The 18,904-nt window shown below is 38.5% G+C and overlaps 1 protein-coding gene across 1 annotated transcript in view; it reads right to left on the bottom strand.

The window, feature by feature from the left end:
* The window catches only part of INPP4B (inositol polyphosphate-4-phosphatase type II B), a 252,322-nt gene extending 234,728 nt beyond the window's left edge, over positions 1–17,594 (bottom strand). Inside the window, 2 exon segments of the mRNA XM_062493100.1 lie at positions 14,755–14,813; positions 17,486–17,594. Of these exon segments, the coding sequence (XP_062349084.1) occupies positions 14,755–14,813; positions 17,486–17,594 (168 nt within the window).
* Between the last annotated feature and the right edge of the window lie 1,310 nt (positions 17,595–18,904).

Here is an 18,904-nt window from a genome sequence, read left to right as displayed (position 1 = left end):
TGACATGAGACTAAAAGCATAGGCTGCTCACAGATTTCACCAAAAAAATTGTGTCAGCTATGGAACTGGAACATGAGGGAGCACAGACATTCAGGCTCTCCATGAATAAAATAAAATTTTAAAGGCAAACAACACATTCCTGTCAACAATACTGTTGATCCTGGTCTCATGTCACTTTTAGCGTTCGTTCAACCTGTTGAACACCAAAATAATTGAAGACCAAAATAATGTATCACTGAATAAAAAAGGACAGAAGAATGAATAACGCATGAAAGTTCAGCCTACCCTTTTGTTTGCAATTTTATCTGGAGCAGGAAGGGGCAGGCACAAGGGAACATGACCTATTGCTTCACACAGTAAAGAGAATTGTTAGTCCCAATGGACACATTCAGAACATTTCAGACACGAATCTACTTCAAAGTCGATTCACACCAGCATGTGACCCCCTTGTAATGAAAAAGTAGTCAGACTAGACCTACCAATACAAAGAGAAATACAATATACCAGTGGAGCAGAATGGGCCATCTGCACACATTCTAGAGATATTATATGCAATCTTTCTGAAGTTTACCATTAGACCAATGCACGTAATAGCCTAAAGCAAGCAAGCAGGTTAGTAACTACCTGTATAATCAGAGCAAAGTTTTTCAGGTGAAACACAAAGCTTTTGTGTCTGTCTTCAACAATCACATTTTACTCATGTCAGAGTAGACAGGGAAGGAACAGAAATTCTGAACTCACAGTGCCTTTTTTAAACCACAGAATTCCAGGTTGCAAAGGACCCCAAGGATCATTAGGTCCAATCCTTCTTGGCAAAAGCACCATATAGACTAGACAGTTCTGCTACCCACCCAGCTGAATTTTAAAAGTGTCCAGATTTGGAGAATCCACCACTTCTCCAAGTTATATTACTGAGCATTTAAAATAATTCTTTAAATATTTTAGTGGTAACGTATATGAAAACATTTTCTCTTCAATTCGCATCTTTTCACAAATAGGCTAAACACCCAAGTCTTAATAGTGACTCTTTAAGTGTTAATTATTTTTATGTCACAGGAATTCTTTGTGTCCTAGTTTCCCAGCACAGTTCTCAACCATAAAATTATTTCAAAACATTAATTTTATAACTTACAGAATAGACGTGATATTTTCCCCACATGTAAGTTAACTGAAATTGAAATAAGTGAAGCACTATTTGTTTTAAGCAGCACCAGAACAAGCTTAAGATCCCACCTTTTCAACACAATCATACTGTAAACACTGGTTACCACAGAAAGATTCCAAGACAAAACACAGCAAGCACCAGTACTTTAAAACTGTTTTTTTCAACTTGAAATGGGTCTTTCAAGTGTTATGGGGGATTTGCAGGGTCAATGTTGGCATCATGGATCAGAAAAGAATCATGGATAGAGATAAATACAAAACTTGGGGAGCACAGAAGTACTTCCCACATACCTGACCAAAGCTGGTGTGCTCATTAAAGAGAAGTACCGAGGAAATTAATAGTATTCTAAACAACAATTTGATTTCTGGTAGATGCCGTGTGTCCAGCATTCCAGACATCAGTCCCAACTCCTTATATTCTATATAAAGCTTCCTAAAGAGAAGAAAGGTATTGTCAATACATGCAAAAAGAGGAAGGGCACGTCCAGAAAAACCTATACCACCCTAATGGTTCTTCCCATCTTATTGTCTCCTCATCTATTTTCATTACTTAAAAAAGAAAATTACATTTCCTTGTTGCTACAAGCATCCCAAAGAATTCATCAGCTTATTAATTGGCTTTGTTCAAGATGGTCACAGATGGTATTGAAGCCATGTTCAAAGTGGAAGCTATCAAAGCTTTGATAAAACCCAGACCAAGTAACACTGATTACTCACCAGACTATTGATCAGAAACTCCTCCTCAAATACAGCAAACCTCATCAGTAAAAACTGATGATATACTCCATTTCTCTAAAATTACAAACAGGTTGGCCTCACTGAATCCAATTTTTATCTTTGACTATGCCGACATTAATCCTCAAAATGTCCCATTACAGTTTAAGTGTTTATTTAAGCTTTCTATGTACCTAGAACATATCCATAAAAATCAAAGACTGTATCAGCTAACAGTAGTTCCACCAACTAGTTTTGAAATGGTGGTGTGTTCCTGGCTATTTAATTTTTATTTATTTTTGCCTTCCATTTCAACTGTGTGGCACCTCAACAAACCTACATCATCCAAAACACTCCTGCAGAAAAAGCAGTACTGCTACATCCCATGATCTATACTCCAATGAAATCAAACCACCTGTGGTGAGTAAGACATAGGAGTTTGTCACTCATATGCTATGCTACACTGGTATCTGCAATGCACTTAACAGAAATAGAATTAATTGCAATTCTCTAAAGAGCTGATCCATTAGCACTCATGTCTAAGGCTGTGAGAAAAAGGAGACATCAGGGCTAATGCTCAAGCTTATCTTCTCTCATGGGAATACTTCCAATTTTTTTTATATTAGGAAGGCTTTTACACCCTTCTGAAACAGTACTGTTATCCTTTTTAGTTTCAGGAGCTCTTGGGTTTCACATTTGTTCTAGCCTCAAAAATATTGCTCTAAAGAAAAGGTCAATGGCAAAAGTCTACAGATATATTCAATAACAGGCAGACATCTCAAACAGTGAGAGGAGCCAAAGCCTAAAAACTTAAGTAAGCCTAAATGACAGATGTGATTAAAAAAAAACAAAAAACAAAACAACAAACTAACAAAAAATCAGAGACCAAAATCCATGCAAAATAAAAACACACTACCAAAAAAACCCTACTAAGAAGTTAACACTGAATAATTTGGCTAATAAAAAATAGAAAAAATAAAATCACTCACAAGATCACATAACAAAACTCCCCCAAACCAAGCAGTTATTTTAATGTATAAAATCTGCCATTGTCTCCTTTCTATAAAGGAAAATAGAACATGAATGATTTCAGCTATAGCTGGTTTTCACCATCTTCTACTTCTTGTGAACTTCTACTAGATAGCTAGAAAAATGCTCCGAGTACGCTAGTTTTTCACTAATCTAAATAACAAATTTAAATTATCCTAAAAAGCTGTGGTTTGGTAAATATCCTGGCCAATCCTTGTCCATGGCTAGTATCACTAATCTTCTACAAGTAGACACATAATAGCAGATTTCAGAACTTTCCTAATGAGGAACTCCACTGTGGTGGACTAATGGGTAGAACTTATAATACAGAGTAAAATAAGAGGAATTTATAAAAATAAAACAGGACAGTAAAGAGTTAACAGGTCACAAACCTGGCAGAGTAATCAGAAGCACTGGTGCAGCATTTATTAACTTTCTTTTAAAAAAATGTTTACAAGGTCCTTGGCAAATTGCTTGGAAAAATTACACTGCAAAGGCATAAAAGGCAAATATCTTCTATTAATAGTTGTCCAGGTACAACAATGTGTATAGCAAGGTAATAACTGAAGGCAGAGCTAAAGGCTCTCAGTATCCCCACCAAGTGATCAAATACTAAATGAAATTCAGTGCTGATAAGTGCCAACTGTAAACATTTGTCAAAGCACCACCACTTTTATAACACTGGACTTAAAATTCACTCTCACCACTCAGCAAATAAGTTCTGGTGGCACTGCGGAGAATTCAGGCCACTTCTCAGGGCTGGTCAGAAAAAGAATGGGAATATTAAATAGTGCTCAGCGGAGATACTGAACAAGAAGGCACCATTTTGCCCTTAACAGGCAATAGCTCCTGACATCCCAAATGTGAGAGTAGGATTGCACTAGAGCCTTTCTTATAAATTAGAAGTATTCAGCTTCTTCAGGGGGAAATGGAAAAGCTCATCTCAAAGTGAGAGGTGAGTAAAAAAACTTGGCCTTTTTCTTCTTGGCACAACCAGATGCCTGAAGCATGGCTGCTCTTCACTGCTGATCTCCTCTGTTCCATGATACCCCCGTGCTGGTGCAAAGATGGGTTGAAGAGGTTACCCTTCATCCCTACAGCACCCAGACCATGGCATCTGTGTTACAGCTGGGCCACTGAGAGAAGTAAAACCAGACCCTCCCCTAAGGCACCTTCCAGCAGCCACAGAACACACACTATGTCAACCCGTCCCAGAAAAGGATATGGACAGAACTAAACAACCTTTTATGCTCCACTTCCTGAAGGGGCAAAGGCTGTGGTAGGCTGGACCCCCTTCCCCTTGAGATCAGCCTGCTCTCAGAGCTGGGAGCCACTGCAGTGCAAGCACTAGAGCTAGTTAGGGTCACTAATGCAACTCCGAGAGCAGCACCCTGAAATGCACGTGTGTGTACACACAGCCCCTCTCTCTCGTGTGCTAAACTCCACCTGCACTCATGGCTATATGGTGGGGAAAGCAGCCTAGCCCGAAAACCTTTAATGGTCCTTTGGGCTCCACCCACGAGCTCCTTGGGCCGGCTGCCATCAATCACTCTGCAGCTGAAAGATGTCTCTAGCTCCACATAGACTCCTTCGGCTTCCCTTCCTCGCTCATCAAAGTCTAAACCGAGGTTAATCAGCAGCCCCTGGCTTCAAAATCCTGCTTTAGGCCAAGAATGAAAGTGAGTTTTTTCCGAACTGAATTATTTCAGTAGAGTATTTTTCCTTCGGATTAGTTATCATTAGTGTAAAATGTTAATTTGGCTGGTAACCTGAAACTATTATGTGAGGAGATTGCTGCTGCCATCTACTGACCGCTTCCCTTACAAACAAAATTTCAAGCAACTTAAACCGAGGTTAAAATCTAAAGAGAGACAATCTGGTGCTACAGAAAAGCCCAGCATGCACAGACTGGCAACCAGGCAGAATAATGAGATATGAATAACACTTCATATCAGGTCCAGATCACTTTCAGTGAAGGAAGAGTTTAGCAACAGTATCCTCGCAGACTAGTTTACTGCCTTAAACAAAAGAAATCTGATGCAAGCCATAAGTTTTTTGAGGAGATTTATTGCCTTTGCTTGTTTTTAAATAAAACTTGAAATAAAATGTGCGGGATTCTTTCTTTGATGACAGATCACTCAATAATACAGAAATGTAGGTATACTACTGACAAGATCCATGTCTAACTCTTTCACAGCATCTTCTCTTACAGTAATATCCAGTTCAGAAGAACATAATCAAAAGGGCCAGTTCTGTGCTTGATTTTATATTTTTTTTTGTTTCCCTAAGAGGTCCTTCACTGGCATGCATTGTGAAGTGAAACAGTTTCAGAGGCTGAGAAGCTCTTCCAACTACAGTCAATACAAACTTCAAAACACAAACCACATTTCCATGACTGCCTTCAGTGCAGATTCATGGACTGCAGCAGCAGTCATCTCTCAATGCAGCATGCTAACACACTGGTATTACTAGCCTTCCTCCATACCTAGCTTTCTTTCATGTGTTAAAAGCTAGTATTTAATGACAAATACCAAGTATTTCACTTGCCATCTACTCAATTATAGACTTCTACACTTGTAGAACAGCATTCTACTTCTCCACTTGTGCACAGCATTGCAAAGCCTTTCTTATCTCCAATATAGCCATCGGGTCTTCTCTAACCCAAACCAGACAGCTAGTAGAGTCCTGTCTAAAAACCATAGCTTGCATTTCAGGAACTGCCACCCAAGTCCCCCAAAACAGCACAGTGTGGAAGCTAATCAAGTCCTGATCTTGTATATTTACTTCAAATAGTGAAAGCACACTCATTCCCAGGACTCTCTGCAGTCATGTGAGAAGCTGTTCAACAAAAATATCTGCCAGACCCCACACTCTGAGAAAAATCACAAATCCAGAAAGAACCACTGAACTGAGAACCACATGGGGATGCTCAATAACCTTTTGTTAAATACAGTTACCTACACAATTATCTAGTGCAAATGAGAGTAATACTTGATTACCATCAATTATGTAATTGTAGCACATACAATTTTATCTATTACATAATTATAATACACCAATTGCTGCAGGGATAGCAGAGAACATAAAAGATTTTTTTAAATTAAACTGAGCTAATTCTATTAGATAACACTTACAAATTCAGGGATTTGCTCAGATTAAAAGTTTATATTTATCACCCAAGGGTTTAGGCATGCAGGTCAGGGACCACAGGACCCTATGACACTAACCACTGACAGATACAGGATGCAGATGATAAACAAGAAAGCTGGAGAATTTATACACCACAGACATGCAAACCTACATCAGTCAACATGAGAGCCAATTAATATTTAATAAAAACATATAATTGCCAGTTTCTGGCAGGCATTATAGCAAAGATCATTTGTAAAGGCAGAACTTCAGGGAAGATAATGAGATTACATTTTTTTAGTGTTTTGCTTTGGTATTTCCTTGCAGGTTTGACAGACCTATGAACATGTTTGTTGTGTGCTGGACACAGGTCAGAATCAGAATTTTAAAGAAAACTTCAGGAAAGAACAAGAAAGGTACGGGAGACTCAGAAAAATCCTCACAGTGAAAACAAAAAGCTTACAAAAGGAAGGACACAACAATCTGGTGCAAAGGAAAGAGTGATGGTGTTAAAAATAAATAAATAAATAAATAAAAACTGAGGAAAATTGTTTCTGCAAGAGGTCTAACAGATACAACCAAATGTCTCCTTTACCAAGAACAGGAGCAGGATATTTCAGTAAATGAAGATGCAAAATTAGATTACCCCAGTCCAGACTTCTAGGTGATACACAGTGGGAAAGGGTTGTCTGGCTTAAAAATAATCTGCAAAACACAAAGATAGCCAAAACACAAATACTTAGGAACACATTCCTGTTGAAAGCAATGCTAAAATTATATGAGCAGCAGGAAGAGAAGTGATGTTTGCTTCAGCCATCAAAACCAAGGGGAGGAAGAATTTGACAGAAGAGATAAAGCAGCTGTTTGATTCCCAGTGAAATTGAATTCATGGGTAAATGCACAGAAGAGGTCTATGAAAGGCAAGATGAAAGCACAGTTTGGACAAACTGGTGTTGAGGCAGGTCTAGGTGCAATTTAGTACTGAAGAGTACTCAGTTTAAAATTAGTTTCTCATAAATGTTTTCACTCCAGGTACAGCACAGCATTAACACCTCAAAAGAATAAAACCAATGGAAGAAGTTAAGAATGTCTGTTGCTACCAACACCAGCTCACCCTCTGACTGTGGCTACATTTTTCCCCCCTAGTCAATCACATGAACAAAAGATGCTTCTTAGCTCTCATTAACAAGAGCTTATTCAGTGATTAGTAAAAGACTGTTTTGTAGCATGCAAGGAATAGTAACGGGACCAGGGAGGATTCCGGGATGGAAATTAAATAGAAGACACTGTGAACAAAGTAATACTTCAGATATCAAACCAAATAGTGGGCACAGCTGGGGAAGCAGGCAGGTCAAGGAAAGGTAGGCACAAAACAGGAAGGAATAAAGCCTGCTTACACCATGAAAAAGTGAAGGGAAGGCATGGAACAAGTTAAGCAAGAGATGAAAGACACAGGAAAACCAGGAGACAGAATGGATTATCTATGTGAGAGCATGTTAGGAGAAAGGTCTGACTCCAACAGCAGTGGAAGGGAAGAGAGGGCTCTACTATGTGGAGAACCAGTCATATCTGGAGGGGGGGAAGGAGAAGCAGCAAGAAAATGGGGGGAATCTGATGGCAAAAGGGCAATAGGGCTTGCCAGGAACCTGTTAAGAGGGGAAATGAGAAATGCAAAGTCTTTCAGTTCATAGTAAAAAAAGAAGCAATTGATTATTCTCATTCCTCAATGGTTATAAAAATTGCATTTTCAAGTACTGTTGGAAAGCAGACTGAAGCAACAGACAGCACACAGACCTTGGTGATCCTGCACAGATCCCTGGGAAGAAAATCCCACTTGCTACCTACCCCAAAGGAGAGGGGGCTTTCAGCTGTCACAGGGTTTTGCATTGGCATTATGTACATCATGCTGAGCAGGGTTCTAAGGCTAGAGTTTACAGCACCCCCCTAGCAGAGAGTTCTCTGCACAGCATTCTCCCAATCCAAAATGGCTAAAATCATCATGAAACCTTGACCAAAAAAGCCTATTTAAATTAAGGCATGCAAAAATATAAGCATTCAAAAATGCTTTGAGTAGAACATAAGGGGGAGCAAAATGGATTCTCTAAAAGACCAGACATAAGTAAGGGACTCCAAGCATATCTAAGATCTCTCACTAACCTGAATGCATGACTACAGTAACAGGAAAATACCTAACACTGAGGCAGAGTCCAAGTCCACATGGTAACATCTCTTCTCTCAACATAACCAAATTCGAGTTCTTCACTAAACACTGACTGATACTTACATATTTCTGGGTACCTATTAATTTATATGCACGTGCATATTGTTACATACCTAACATTTCAACAGTCAGAGGATGACTCACATCCCAGTTAAGTGCAGGTAGAAGCACAGGCAGCACTGGGGCCGACAACACTCAAACACACCGGGACTTCTGAACCACGAAGGGGTGATAAGGCTTTCAGACCCACCTGTACCACAGCTTCGTAATTTTTCCACTCTTCCCCATCTAGAGCAATTCCTACTGCAAATCAAAATCTTACCAACACAGCAACATTTCACTGAAACTTATGGACATTGATTCACTTACCTGCTCCTCAGCTTGCAGAATGTGCTCATAACTGATATCATACATGTAGTTTATAGCCAGAGAAAAACCACACTGAGCAATGATATTCAATCCTGAAGCTATGCTACACTGTGCAGCAGCACTTATTCAGCTGCTCAGTCTTTAAACTGACACAGAGCATGCTCTAGAAAATTAAAATCACTGCTGAAAAATGGTTTATAATAAGTACATCCTTAGCCAGAAGAGACACTTTTATTTCAAGATGCCCTGGAGAGATCACTGACTTACAGAATGCTAAACCACACACACACAGAGAAACTTGACATTCTAGCAGATCAGAAAAGACTGCAGCTTCAATACATATAAAGCAATCTCATTCTGTAAGAATATTTTTAAAATATCAAATTAGAGAGAAAAAACCTAAAACTCTACAGCTGTGAAATGATGAAAATACATTGTGCATGTCTGCCTGATACAGATAAGATTCCATGATACATTCACACATTTTTATGGCAGAACTCACATACAACTACACCATGAAAACCCAAATAACATTTTCACAGCTGCACTACAATGTAATTCACATCTGAAATTCAGAAGTATGTCATTATTCTATTATTTCTACCTTGTATGCAGTTCTCTGGTTATTAATTTACAAGTCAATCTGAAATCTTACTTTCAGGCTTTTTTTGCCAACTGTTAAGAACACATTACACCTGTGATAAATGCTGTAACACCTGATTTATGTTAAGCTTCCACATACATTACAGGAAAGCTTGTTTTTATTGACAGCATAACCATTCAGACTTGCTCTTTAAACTATCTACAAAATCTCAAGCCCGATAATGCACTCGGTTCAACAAAATTTAATTCATTACAAGAGGAGTCTCAAAATATTCACCAGCTTTCACATAATTCTCTCTGGCATTAGGTGTACTACAGCACTCTAATTTACATGAGTATAGTTAAGTCCATGGATTGGCTCTGGCCAACCTAAGCCCCTTGGTTCTAGGGGTCAGGAAACAAGCATGTGGATTTACTACAGTATGAATGTGCCATACAAGTTTGCCACCACAACACTGTTTAGACTACGGGGGGAGGGGGGGAGGGGCATGGTTAAAATTTTGTGTGAAATATGACTTCTAATGCAAGATACTTTCAGCACTCATAGCAACTTTTATTTTAATTTTCAATACTATCACCTGTAAACTAAACTTTTTTCTTTCTACATGGTCATTTTTAAAAATCAATACATCACAAAAATCTCAAAAGACAATGTTCCTACACAAATGCAGAATGAGTTTATTGAGCTAGTACATGGACAAACTGACCTGACAGACTGGAATGGTTATCTCCACAGGATCATTAAACCATAAGCTAAGTGAGATTTACACAATGGACACTAATGATTCTCCAAGAGAACCCACTAGAGACCATTGATCAATAAGAAGTTTTAAATAAATTCCTAAATACATATCCAAAAATCAGCAGCAATGTCAACATGTTTACTCAATAGAGCACAATGGGCTCTCTGGAACTATTACCGAGATGCAAAAACATAATTGTACCTTTTAGTGTATCTTTTTTGTGGCTATATTGCAAAGTAATTTATGAGTCTGCTTAAGTCTCAACACTACAATTGGGGAATATTAAGATATGGGGAAGTGAACCACAGATGGGTGAGGTAGCTTCTTTCGTTGCATTACTACTAGCAATGACTCCAAATTCACACATATATGGCAAATAACAGTTTAGGCCAAAATCCAGCCCTGAATTGGTATAAGTACTAAGCAATTGAAAAAGGACAGTTACATGTTTATTCCTTTAGTGGAAAGAAAAAACACAAAATTGCTCTGAAGAACCTATGAACAGGAAAGAGAAAGGAAATGAAACAGCATGACAAAAAGATGCTGCGTTCTCTTGCTTTTTGTTGGTTTACGTTATGGTGTTACCTTCAAGAAAACCATTGCTATAAATTGTGATCCGCAATTAAAATAGAAATTAGCAGACAATACTGCAATCCTCAAAGAGATACAAAAGTTCTAATCAGAAGTCCCCTCCTATGCTAATGAAAAAGGTACATAAATATGGAATACTTACTATACACACTAGCAACTGTGTATAATAGTAACTAACAGTATTCTCCCAGTATCCCACTCAGTTCTGAAACAAAGCTCCTCCTAGGCTGGAACTGGGCAGAAACTAAGTATATAACCCACTTGCCAGATACTTTAGGTGAGCTGCAAAGTTGCCAAGTTCCACATTAAATATTTTGGACTAGGGTCCATAAGAATTAGTCCAAGATTAACACAATGTCAAACTTCACTCTGGAAGCCCTGCCATGCACCAGGTTCCCCAGGCCAACCACATTGCTGACCACACCTTGATGGAGCCCTGTTCCCTAAAATGGGACTCCGTAAGCCCAAAAGCAACATAGACTGAGTGTGTTCATAGGATGCAAAGCCACACCTGTTGCTTCCTGGGAAGTGGACACAAACCCCACACACACAAACTCAAGGTTTAAGGACTTCACACACAAAAGTGTCAGCAAAATATGATTGCCACAGGGATTTTATCTCTGGTTGGGTCAGGCTGCCACCCACCCATCCCCTCTATAATTGCCTCTTTCTTAGCAGGACTGGGCGAGAAAATAAAATTTAAATTCTAATGAGTTAAGGAAAAGACAAAGAGATTACTTGCCAATAACCATTATATGCAAAACAGGTTCAACCCAGAGATAATGAATTTAAGTTTATGCTAATTAAAATAGACCTGTGCAATGAGAAACAAAGACAAGATTTAAACCAGCTTCACATTCCTTCATTCTTGACTACTTAACCTCCTCTTCCACACCTCTCAAGTGGCACAAGTGAGACAATGAATGGGGTTACAGTCAGCCCATAACAGCTCCTCTCTGCCACTCCTTGTTCCTTGTGCTTTTCCCCTGCTCCAGCATGGAGACCTTCCTAAAGTGCACAGATATCAAAGACTTGCTCCAGTGTGGGTCCTCCCCATGGGCTACAGCTCCTTTCAAAAGAACCAGCTCCAGCATGGACTGGCCATGGGCTACACACCACTCAGAGGATATCTGCATGCCCCTGCATGGTCTCCTCCACCTGGAGCAGATCCTCTCCTTTCTGACTTGCCAGAGCTATTTCTCACACTTCCCTTTCCTAAATACATTCCTAATATATTTCCTAAATGAATCTTCCTAATACATCGCTGCTATTACTTAGCTATCTACAACCAATGGAATACAGTAGGGAACAGATCAGGGGGCAAAAAAAAATATAACAGAAGAACCACCTACCTACACCTACCCACACTACACAAAACCACACTGAAGCCTAAAAAGGAAAAAAGTTTCACTAACACCAGCAAATGCTGGGTTGTGCCTCAGTTCAAAATAACTAACTACACTGCTAGACCCAAGAAAACAAATGTCCTTAACATGCGCAATGGTTTATTGTCCTGCATCTAAATATGAAAAGGTGGAAGAATGAACCACATTTTCTCCCTGCACTGAAAATTTATTCCCATACTACTTAGGATTTACAGCACAGATAAGTTGGGAGGCATTCTTTGCAATTTCATAGAGAAGATCTTTCTTAGACAAGTAGCATAATTTATGAACATCTGAACTAAGAGAGTCTGCCATTAAACTATAAATATTTGTATATACAGACATGCACGTGCCCCTGAGAGCAGCTAACAAATAGTAGCAAATCAGTCTTTGCTTCATGGCAGTGGCTTCTGGAGTTAATCGTTCAGCATTCAGATGATCTTCCAAAACATCTAAGTTAGTTTTCTTCCATGTCAAGCCATAAGCCAAGTCATATTCCAACAACAAAAATAGGAACAAGTCTTCATTAGTGCTGTTTGAGACATATCTTTCACACACTGCATTAGCAGCCTACTGAAACCTTTGCTAATTCAAGCAAAGAGCAGAAAACTGGCAGCCATGCTTATTAAGATGCTTAATATATTTCATTATAAGACTATTTTTTGGTTTTTTTTACTGGCAAACTAGCTCTCAAAATTTAAACTATGATTTCATATGTCAAAAATCTGCTTTAGATGGAAAACATTCATTTCTAGGATGATATAAGAAGAAAAAAATACAGGGTACACTCCCTTCTGTCCTCACAGCACACACATTGCTTTGGTTTTACTTTGTATGCCTATAAATTACATCTTTTGAAACATGGTTATGGGATTCAAGAGAGATTTGTCTTTGTCAAAGAAGCTATCCTTTATAGTACCCAAGAGATGAAGCCTCTGAAAGTGACTGTTTTACCAATTCCTGGGATATAAGCTGACTAGGAAGTGCTACATCATTTAGTTTGATCCATCATAAGACACTGCCCTTTAATCACTCAGTGGTCTCTGTACTGAGTCTGGAACCTTGTGACATTTTAAAACTAAGTACCTGCTATATCTAACCACACTTGAGCTTCATTTCCCAGTCATTCTGTGATCAGATTCAGTTGTCTGGCTTCCATTTCCAAGTTTCTCTCTTATTGTGATCTCCCTAATTAAAGAAAGTACCTGATAAAAACACCTTTTGAAAACACTGATATTAATTATGTCACTCATCTTTTTATAAGCTAAAATTCTTCAAATCTCCTTTAAACTTCTTTAAACAAAGAAACCAAATTAAGTTACAGTTTTCTAGTACTAACCTAGATTTAGAGTGAAAAATCACACACCTATTTAACCAGTTTCATCAAACCGCAGCACCTCAAGGTGAATTCCCATTTATTTCCTGCAAGCCTAAATCTTCTCAGCAACAAGCCATTAAGTTGTGTCTCACTCTCCAAGTTGCTCAAAATGCAGCTTTGAATTTCAAAAGCCTAGGTGGACCTAGCAGTTGATTTCCACAAAACTCATCCACCCCTTTCTTCACTGTTGCAAAGCCCATCAAAATACTTCCTTAAACTGTTCTACAAAATGCCAAGGCTCCCATGAAAATAGGGCACTTAGAGGAATGTGGGGTAGAAGAGTAGTTTCAAATTTAGAGTCCTTCACTAAAAAATTCTGCCAGTCACACAGCACAATGATAATGGGTGGTGTGACAAAGGGGTAGCCATGAAGTTGCTGTCACCTACATTAAACTTGTTAAGACCATGTATCACCCAGGAGAATGCAGCTGGATGAAACTCAAGCCAGAGAACCCCTTACATCCTACTGTCTCCCCTTTTGTTTGCAAACACACAGAAATCTCACAGGCTCCTGAACAGTGCTTTGAAAGCAAACACTGCTTTAAAAGCGTACCATATGTGCACATTCATCACTATATTAAGATAAGCCACCACATCACATTGAAAAATCTTAACAACAAAATTCACAATCTGCCCAGCAGGCCAATCATTTCCTTCCAAGGGCTGGTCCATAAAGTACAAAAATATCCTGGAAGCCAATTATGAAGTACATCCTGTTAACAGGTGAGCATCTCAAGCTGCACACTATCCCCAATTCTTTGTAACCCAGCGCTATTTCCAGGCAACTACAGAAGCATGTCCATAGTATCAGGCAGAAAAGGTAGGAAAAAGGCCAATTCCACATTTAGTGCTTGTTCATCCCAGAAGATGAGTGGCCTCAAACTCCTAATAAAGCCAGTGACAGATGAGGGCACTCGGTAGCTTGTGCAAGGCTTTCCCACTGCATGTCAGGGTCAGAGCCAATTTCAACAGGCCCTTCACATTAGGGATACAATTGCCTTTTACAATATAGGAAGAGAAAATACCATTCTTTATAATACATTTAGTTATAAAAATCAAAGAAACCATAGTCAGGGTCTGAAATTGCATCTTGAACATTGCCACAATGCCTCATTATTGCTGTGAGATTTCGTTTTCATTATTCCAGTGGATTTGGTAGAATGATTCTAGATTTAGACCTCTATGTTATGAGCAGACCCTGGGCATAGACTATTTATGATTCAGCTAAGGGATGTTGATATCATGAAGAATAGCCAGTGTTACACGACAGCAAACAATGGATTTTTTTCATTTCCACTCTTCTAATAATAGTGATTTATATTTTTTGTCCCTAAAAGCACAATGCCAATATAGCTATCATTAAAAAGGATTACTCAAATTCTCACGTTAGACTAGCACATCCAGAAAAGCAGTAGGAAAATGAATTACCTTATTTTTCATTAGAAAAAGCAGATTTCCTTTCAGTCAGCACCATCTCTTCCTTGGTTCTGCATGCAAAGAGGTAAAAGATTAATAAAAACAACCTTTTGTCTTCACACATTAAATGCTTCTCAAAAACGTGAATTAGTTATAAAGGTCAGAAAAGAAAATCATTGTCAACCAAAACAAGACAGCTTAACTCAGTGGCTGCCTACGTTAGATGTCAAATAACTTCCCAGAAGGTTTCTTCTACTCTGCAGCTGGGAGAACTGGTGACTGCAGCACACCCTCAACACTTTTCTGAGCTTTTCTCCCTCTTCCTCACAGGGGAGCAGAAACAGGCATTTTAGCACGGAACATCTTTTGGTCCCATCATTTCAGGAGATCAAAATTAATCCACATTAAAACAGTCAAACATTCACTATTACACTTATATTAGAACATGCAAATCTAAACTTACAATTTTCAGAACATAAAGAGTAGTAAAATGAGGCTTAAATATTTACAGCCACTTTGCTATTTTGCTACACTTTTAAAAAGTGTTCAACCAATGGGAATAACATATTTTTGTTTATAGACACATTCAAGCATATAAAAAACCTTTTGAGAATGGGGAATATTTCACAACTTCACGGTCAGTGAATGGGTCAAAAAACTTGAAAATATTATTTTCAATATTGCATTATTTTTCTTTTTAAAAACACACTTGTAGGTATATGAGTAGATACATAACACACATACACACACAGCAATCTCACAGACAAACGTGATCTCTTTTGAAATCACTTCTTAAAAGATAAAGAAATATTATTACACAACTTGCATTCTTTTGCATTTTTGAGGGCCCAAATGGAACCCTGTACCTCCGGAGAGGGGCCAGCCTGGAACTTCAAGAGAGATGGAAGAACAGCTGTACCTTAAGGTCATGTTACTCTACAGCTGCCTCTGAGAAATACCTGAATTCCCTTAAGCTAGCCACCACTAAAACCATTATACTGAGCAGAAGGATGTCATGTTGCAGTAAATAAATAACAAACATTCTCTTTTTCTCTTGATAATTTCAATTAAGACGTTTCAATAGGCAACATTTGAAAAAAAGAGAGTACCTCTTTCCCCACAAGAAAGTGGGAGGTTTATACTTGGAGGCACCAGGATTTAGAATAACTGTGTTTGAATAACAACCTGGGGGTTTTTCTAAGAAAAGGAACTGAAGTTCCTGCATCCTTTCAGCCCTACTAGCACAAGGACAACACAGAAAACAACACAATATAAGTTGATGCGCATCCACCAACTGAAAACTTAAACAAAGTTATCAGATCCAAGTATGTAGATTTAGAGTACAAGCAGAGGATGCTGCCAAGTCTAAATTCCATCTCCCAGAACCCTGTGGGCACCAGAAGGAAGCAATCACATTCACTCTGCAGCTTTTTCAGATTAAAGATATTTTTTCTATAGGATTGGGAAAGCCATTACCTTGTACATGTGAAAAATAAGCAAATCCAAAGTTTAGTCAGACTAACACTGACAAACCCATCAGTGAACAGGACACACAGTGATCAACATGCCCTGACAGAGAGGACCCTTCTTCTCCAGGGGCCATAATATGATTGCTGGGAGCCACAAAGATTAACTAGGCAATAGGAACGTCATGCATAGCTCCTTTAAATAATTCCCTAGAATCTGCCACTGACCATGGCATAGATAGTCCACGATACTGGGCTACAGAAATGTTTGGTATCTCTACAGTAAATGTAAGGTTTTCAACAGTACTAGCAGTAATAGCACTCAACATAACCACAAGTAATGGAATATTCAAAAACATCCTCAAAACATCAGATATCAACCAGGTAGGGCTCAATATGGTGCCTACAATGAGTACACAGGATAAGTAAACCTAGTGAGGAACCTAAAGGCAGACAGGAGTGAGTACTTCCTAAAGCCTCCTGCCCAGAAAGTTCGCTGCACACTCCACAGGAAATTGTGGCTAATTATCATTAGAAAATGCATGTTGTGGTTTCACTAGGGCATGTATAAATTATTCTGAAAATGTGGCACAGGACTTGCTCAGCCCCTTATAACTGAGTCTGAGTCTGTGCTAAGTTTGAGCTTGTTTGGTTTTTCTTCTAATGGAATAAAAGTAAATACAATCATGATGAAGATCAACTGGGACAAGAGAAGATAAAACATTTGCTGTTGCTGAAATTATTGTGTTAGGACTGATTTTACCACTAAACATGAGCTATTTTCTAACAGCTACTGAGGGAATAGACATTTATTCAAGCTTACTGGAAATTGAAAGACATTTAAAATATGGTTATAAAAGCCTGAAGAAACCTGCAAAGGAGGTGCAAAGTGGGTGATGGAAAATCTATACTGATAAAATAACACAGTCTTAAGAGATGGGAGGGGTAAATTCTGAGGAACTGGATATCTAATTTTTAAAACATGGCAACCAGTGACTGGTGACTAGCAGTTACTAGCAGAGAAAAACCAACCTTTCTTTACAGGGGGAAAAAAAATGTTAAGGACTTCATACTCTTTCTCAGGTATATGATAAAGGAAACTTGAGTAAACTAGTTTTAGGTTTCATTATTTAGAAAAGCATTTAGTGCCAGTCAAGTGCCAGTAAGGAAGAAAACAAAAAAGTGAGGTAGGTGTATGTGATTAGTGAAACCAAGCTAACAACTGCACAAAGCACTCACAGCAACCAGGAGTAGATCTCAGTGCAAGTCATTTTTACCGAATTTCTCATCCCCGACCACTCTGCAAATCTTCATTTTTCCTTCTTTGCCGAAACAACCTGATGGGCACCTGGCCAGCAATGCCAGATCTTTGGTATTGAATCTCATGGGGCTGCCAGGGAAGTGGATGAAGAGCAAGAGATGGAGCAGGGACAGTGATGTGCTACTTAATCTGTTGAAGCTGAGCAAAATCTAGACAGCAGATGTGAAGGTCAACTAAAATGTTAAAAAACTTAAAAGGATGCCATTGTTTATTGTGTTTTCCATTCTGTTGGATGGACTCCAAACACTACTTTCTTTCCATAGTATGTGAGCAGTGTACGTAACAGGGGAAAAGAACCCAAGGTCATCGAGGTAACCCTTCACATTTCTTGAGAAAGGAAAATTTAGTTTCTTTTCAGTTGCTCTAGGATCTCATGCAGAACATGTAATTTTATGCAGCATTTCCACAGTAAATTAATACCACTAAGATACATATTTTGGCTATAGCCATATAAATCACTAAAAAGCTCAAATATGCTGTTAGTGGACAAGGGGAAGAGGGTAGATTGCCTTTTATTTCTATCTCCTTCACAGGAACAACAGCTGCAATAAAATACTGAGCTTAACTATAAAAGTCCACTATTGTAACAGTTTTCAGTTCTTTTGGAACATTCTCTTCTGTGGTTTCAAGGAAGGACTGTGTTTTTCTCCTCCCCCTCCCATAAAAAAAACAACACCACCCCATAAAACCCAACCCAACAGCTTTTTATTTCTTGGAATTACATATGCTGAACTTAATGAAAAAAATATACTTGGCACATATAAGACATTACTGTTTCCTTCTCAAAAACTCTCCTCTGTTTATTGGAAATTATTTTAACAATAAGTTCCATAGGAATTTTGACCACTGAATCTTTGAAAACAAATATTTTTGTCCAAACTGCAGTTAACACAGCACCATTTCATACTGCTCTAAGGATAAGATAATAAAGCCAGAAAAGTAGTTCAAGAGATTTTCCTTTTAACCCCCACAATATTCTATGCTTTTTAAATATCCAAAGTTTATGTAAAGACCTTCCTCATAAAAAGAATTCTTGGTATGACCCTTATACAAACAATTAAGTGAAGCCTATCTGATGGATTTTAATACACCTATGCAGTCTAAAAAAAACAAAGCTGCCCAATCCTCAGTACACGGGCTTCAGAAGCCAGTTTCAGTCTCTAAATCAGAAGCCTTTATTCTTCAGAGAGCAGCACTGACACCTTTTCCTGATTGAGAACTACAATTCCAAACTCCTGATCCAATTCCTCTCAACTGTTGAGCAGTAGGAGAAACTCCATCTTCTGCACTGTATCTTTCTGTGGGCCCTTTCATTACTACTTTTATCTTTACATTCACTTTCTTTTGGAGTTTACCCCTCAAGCAATGGTTACTG

Source organism: Cinclus cinclus, chromosome 5, assembly GCF_963662255.1.
Source record: "Cinclus cinclus chromosome 5, bCinCin1.1, whole genome shotgun sequence".
NCBI lineage: Eukaryota > Metazoa > Chordata > Aves > Passeriformes > Cinclidae > Cinclus > Cinclus cinclus.
Note: the sequence above shows the minus strand (reverse complement) of the source record. Positions and strands in the feature narration are given on the sequence as shown.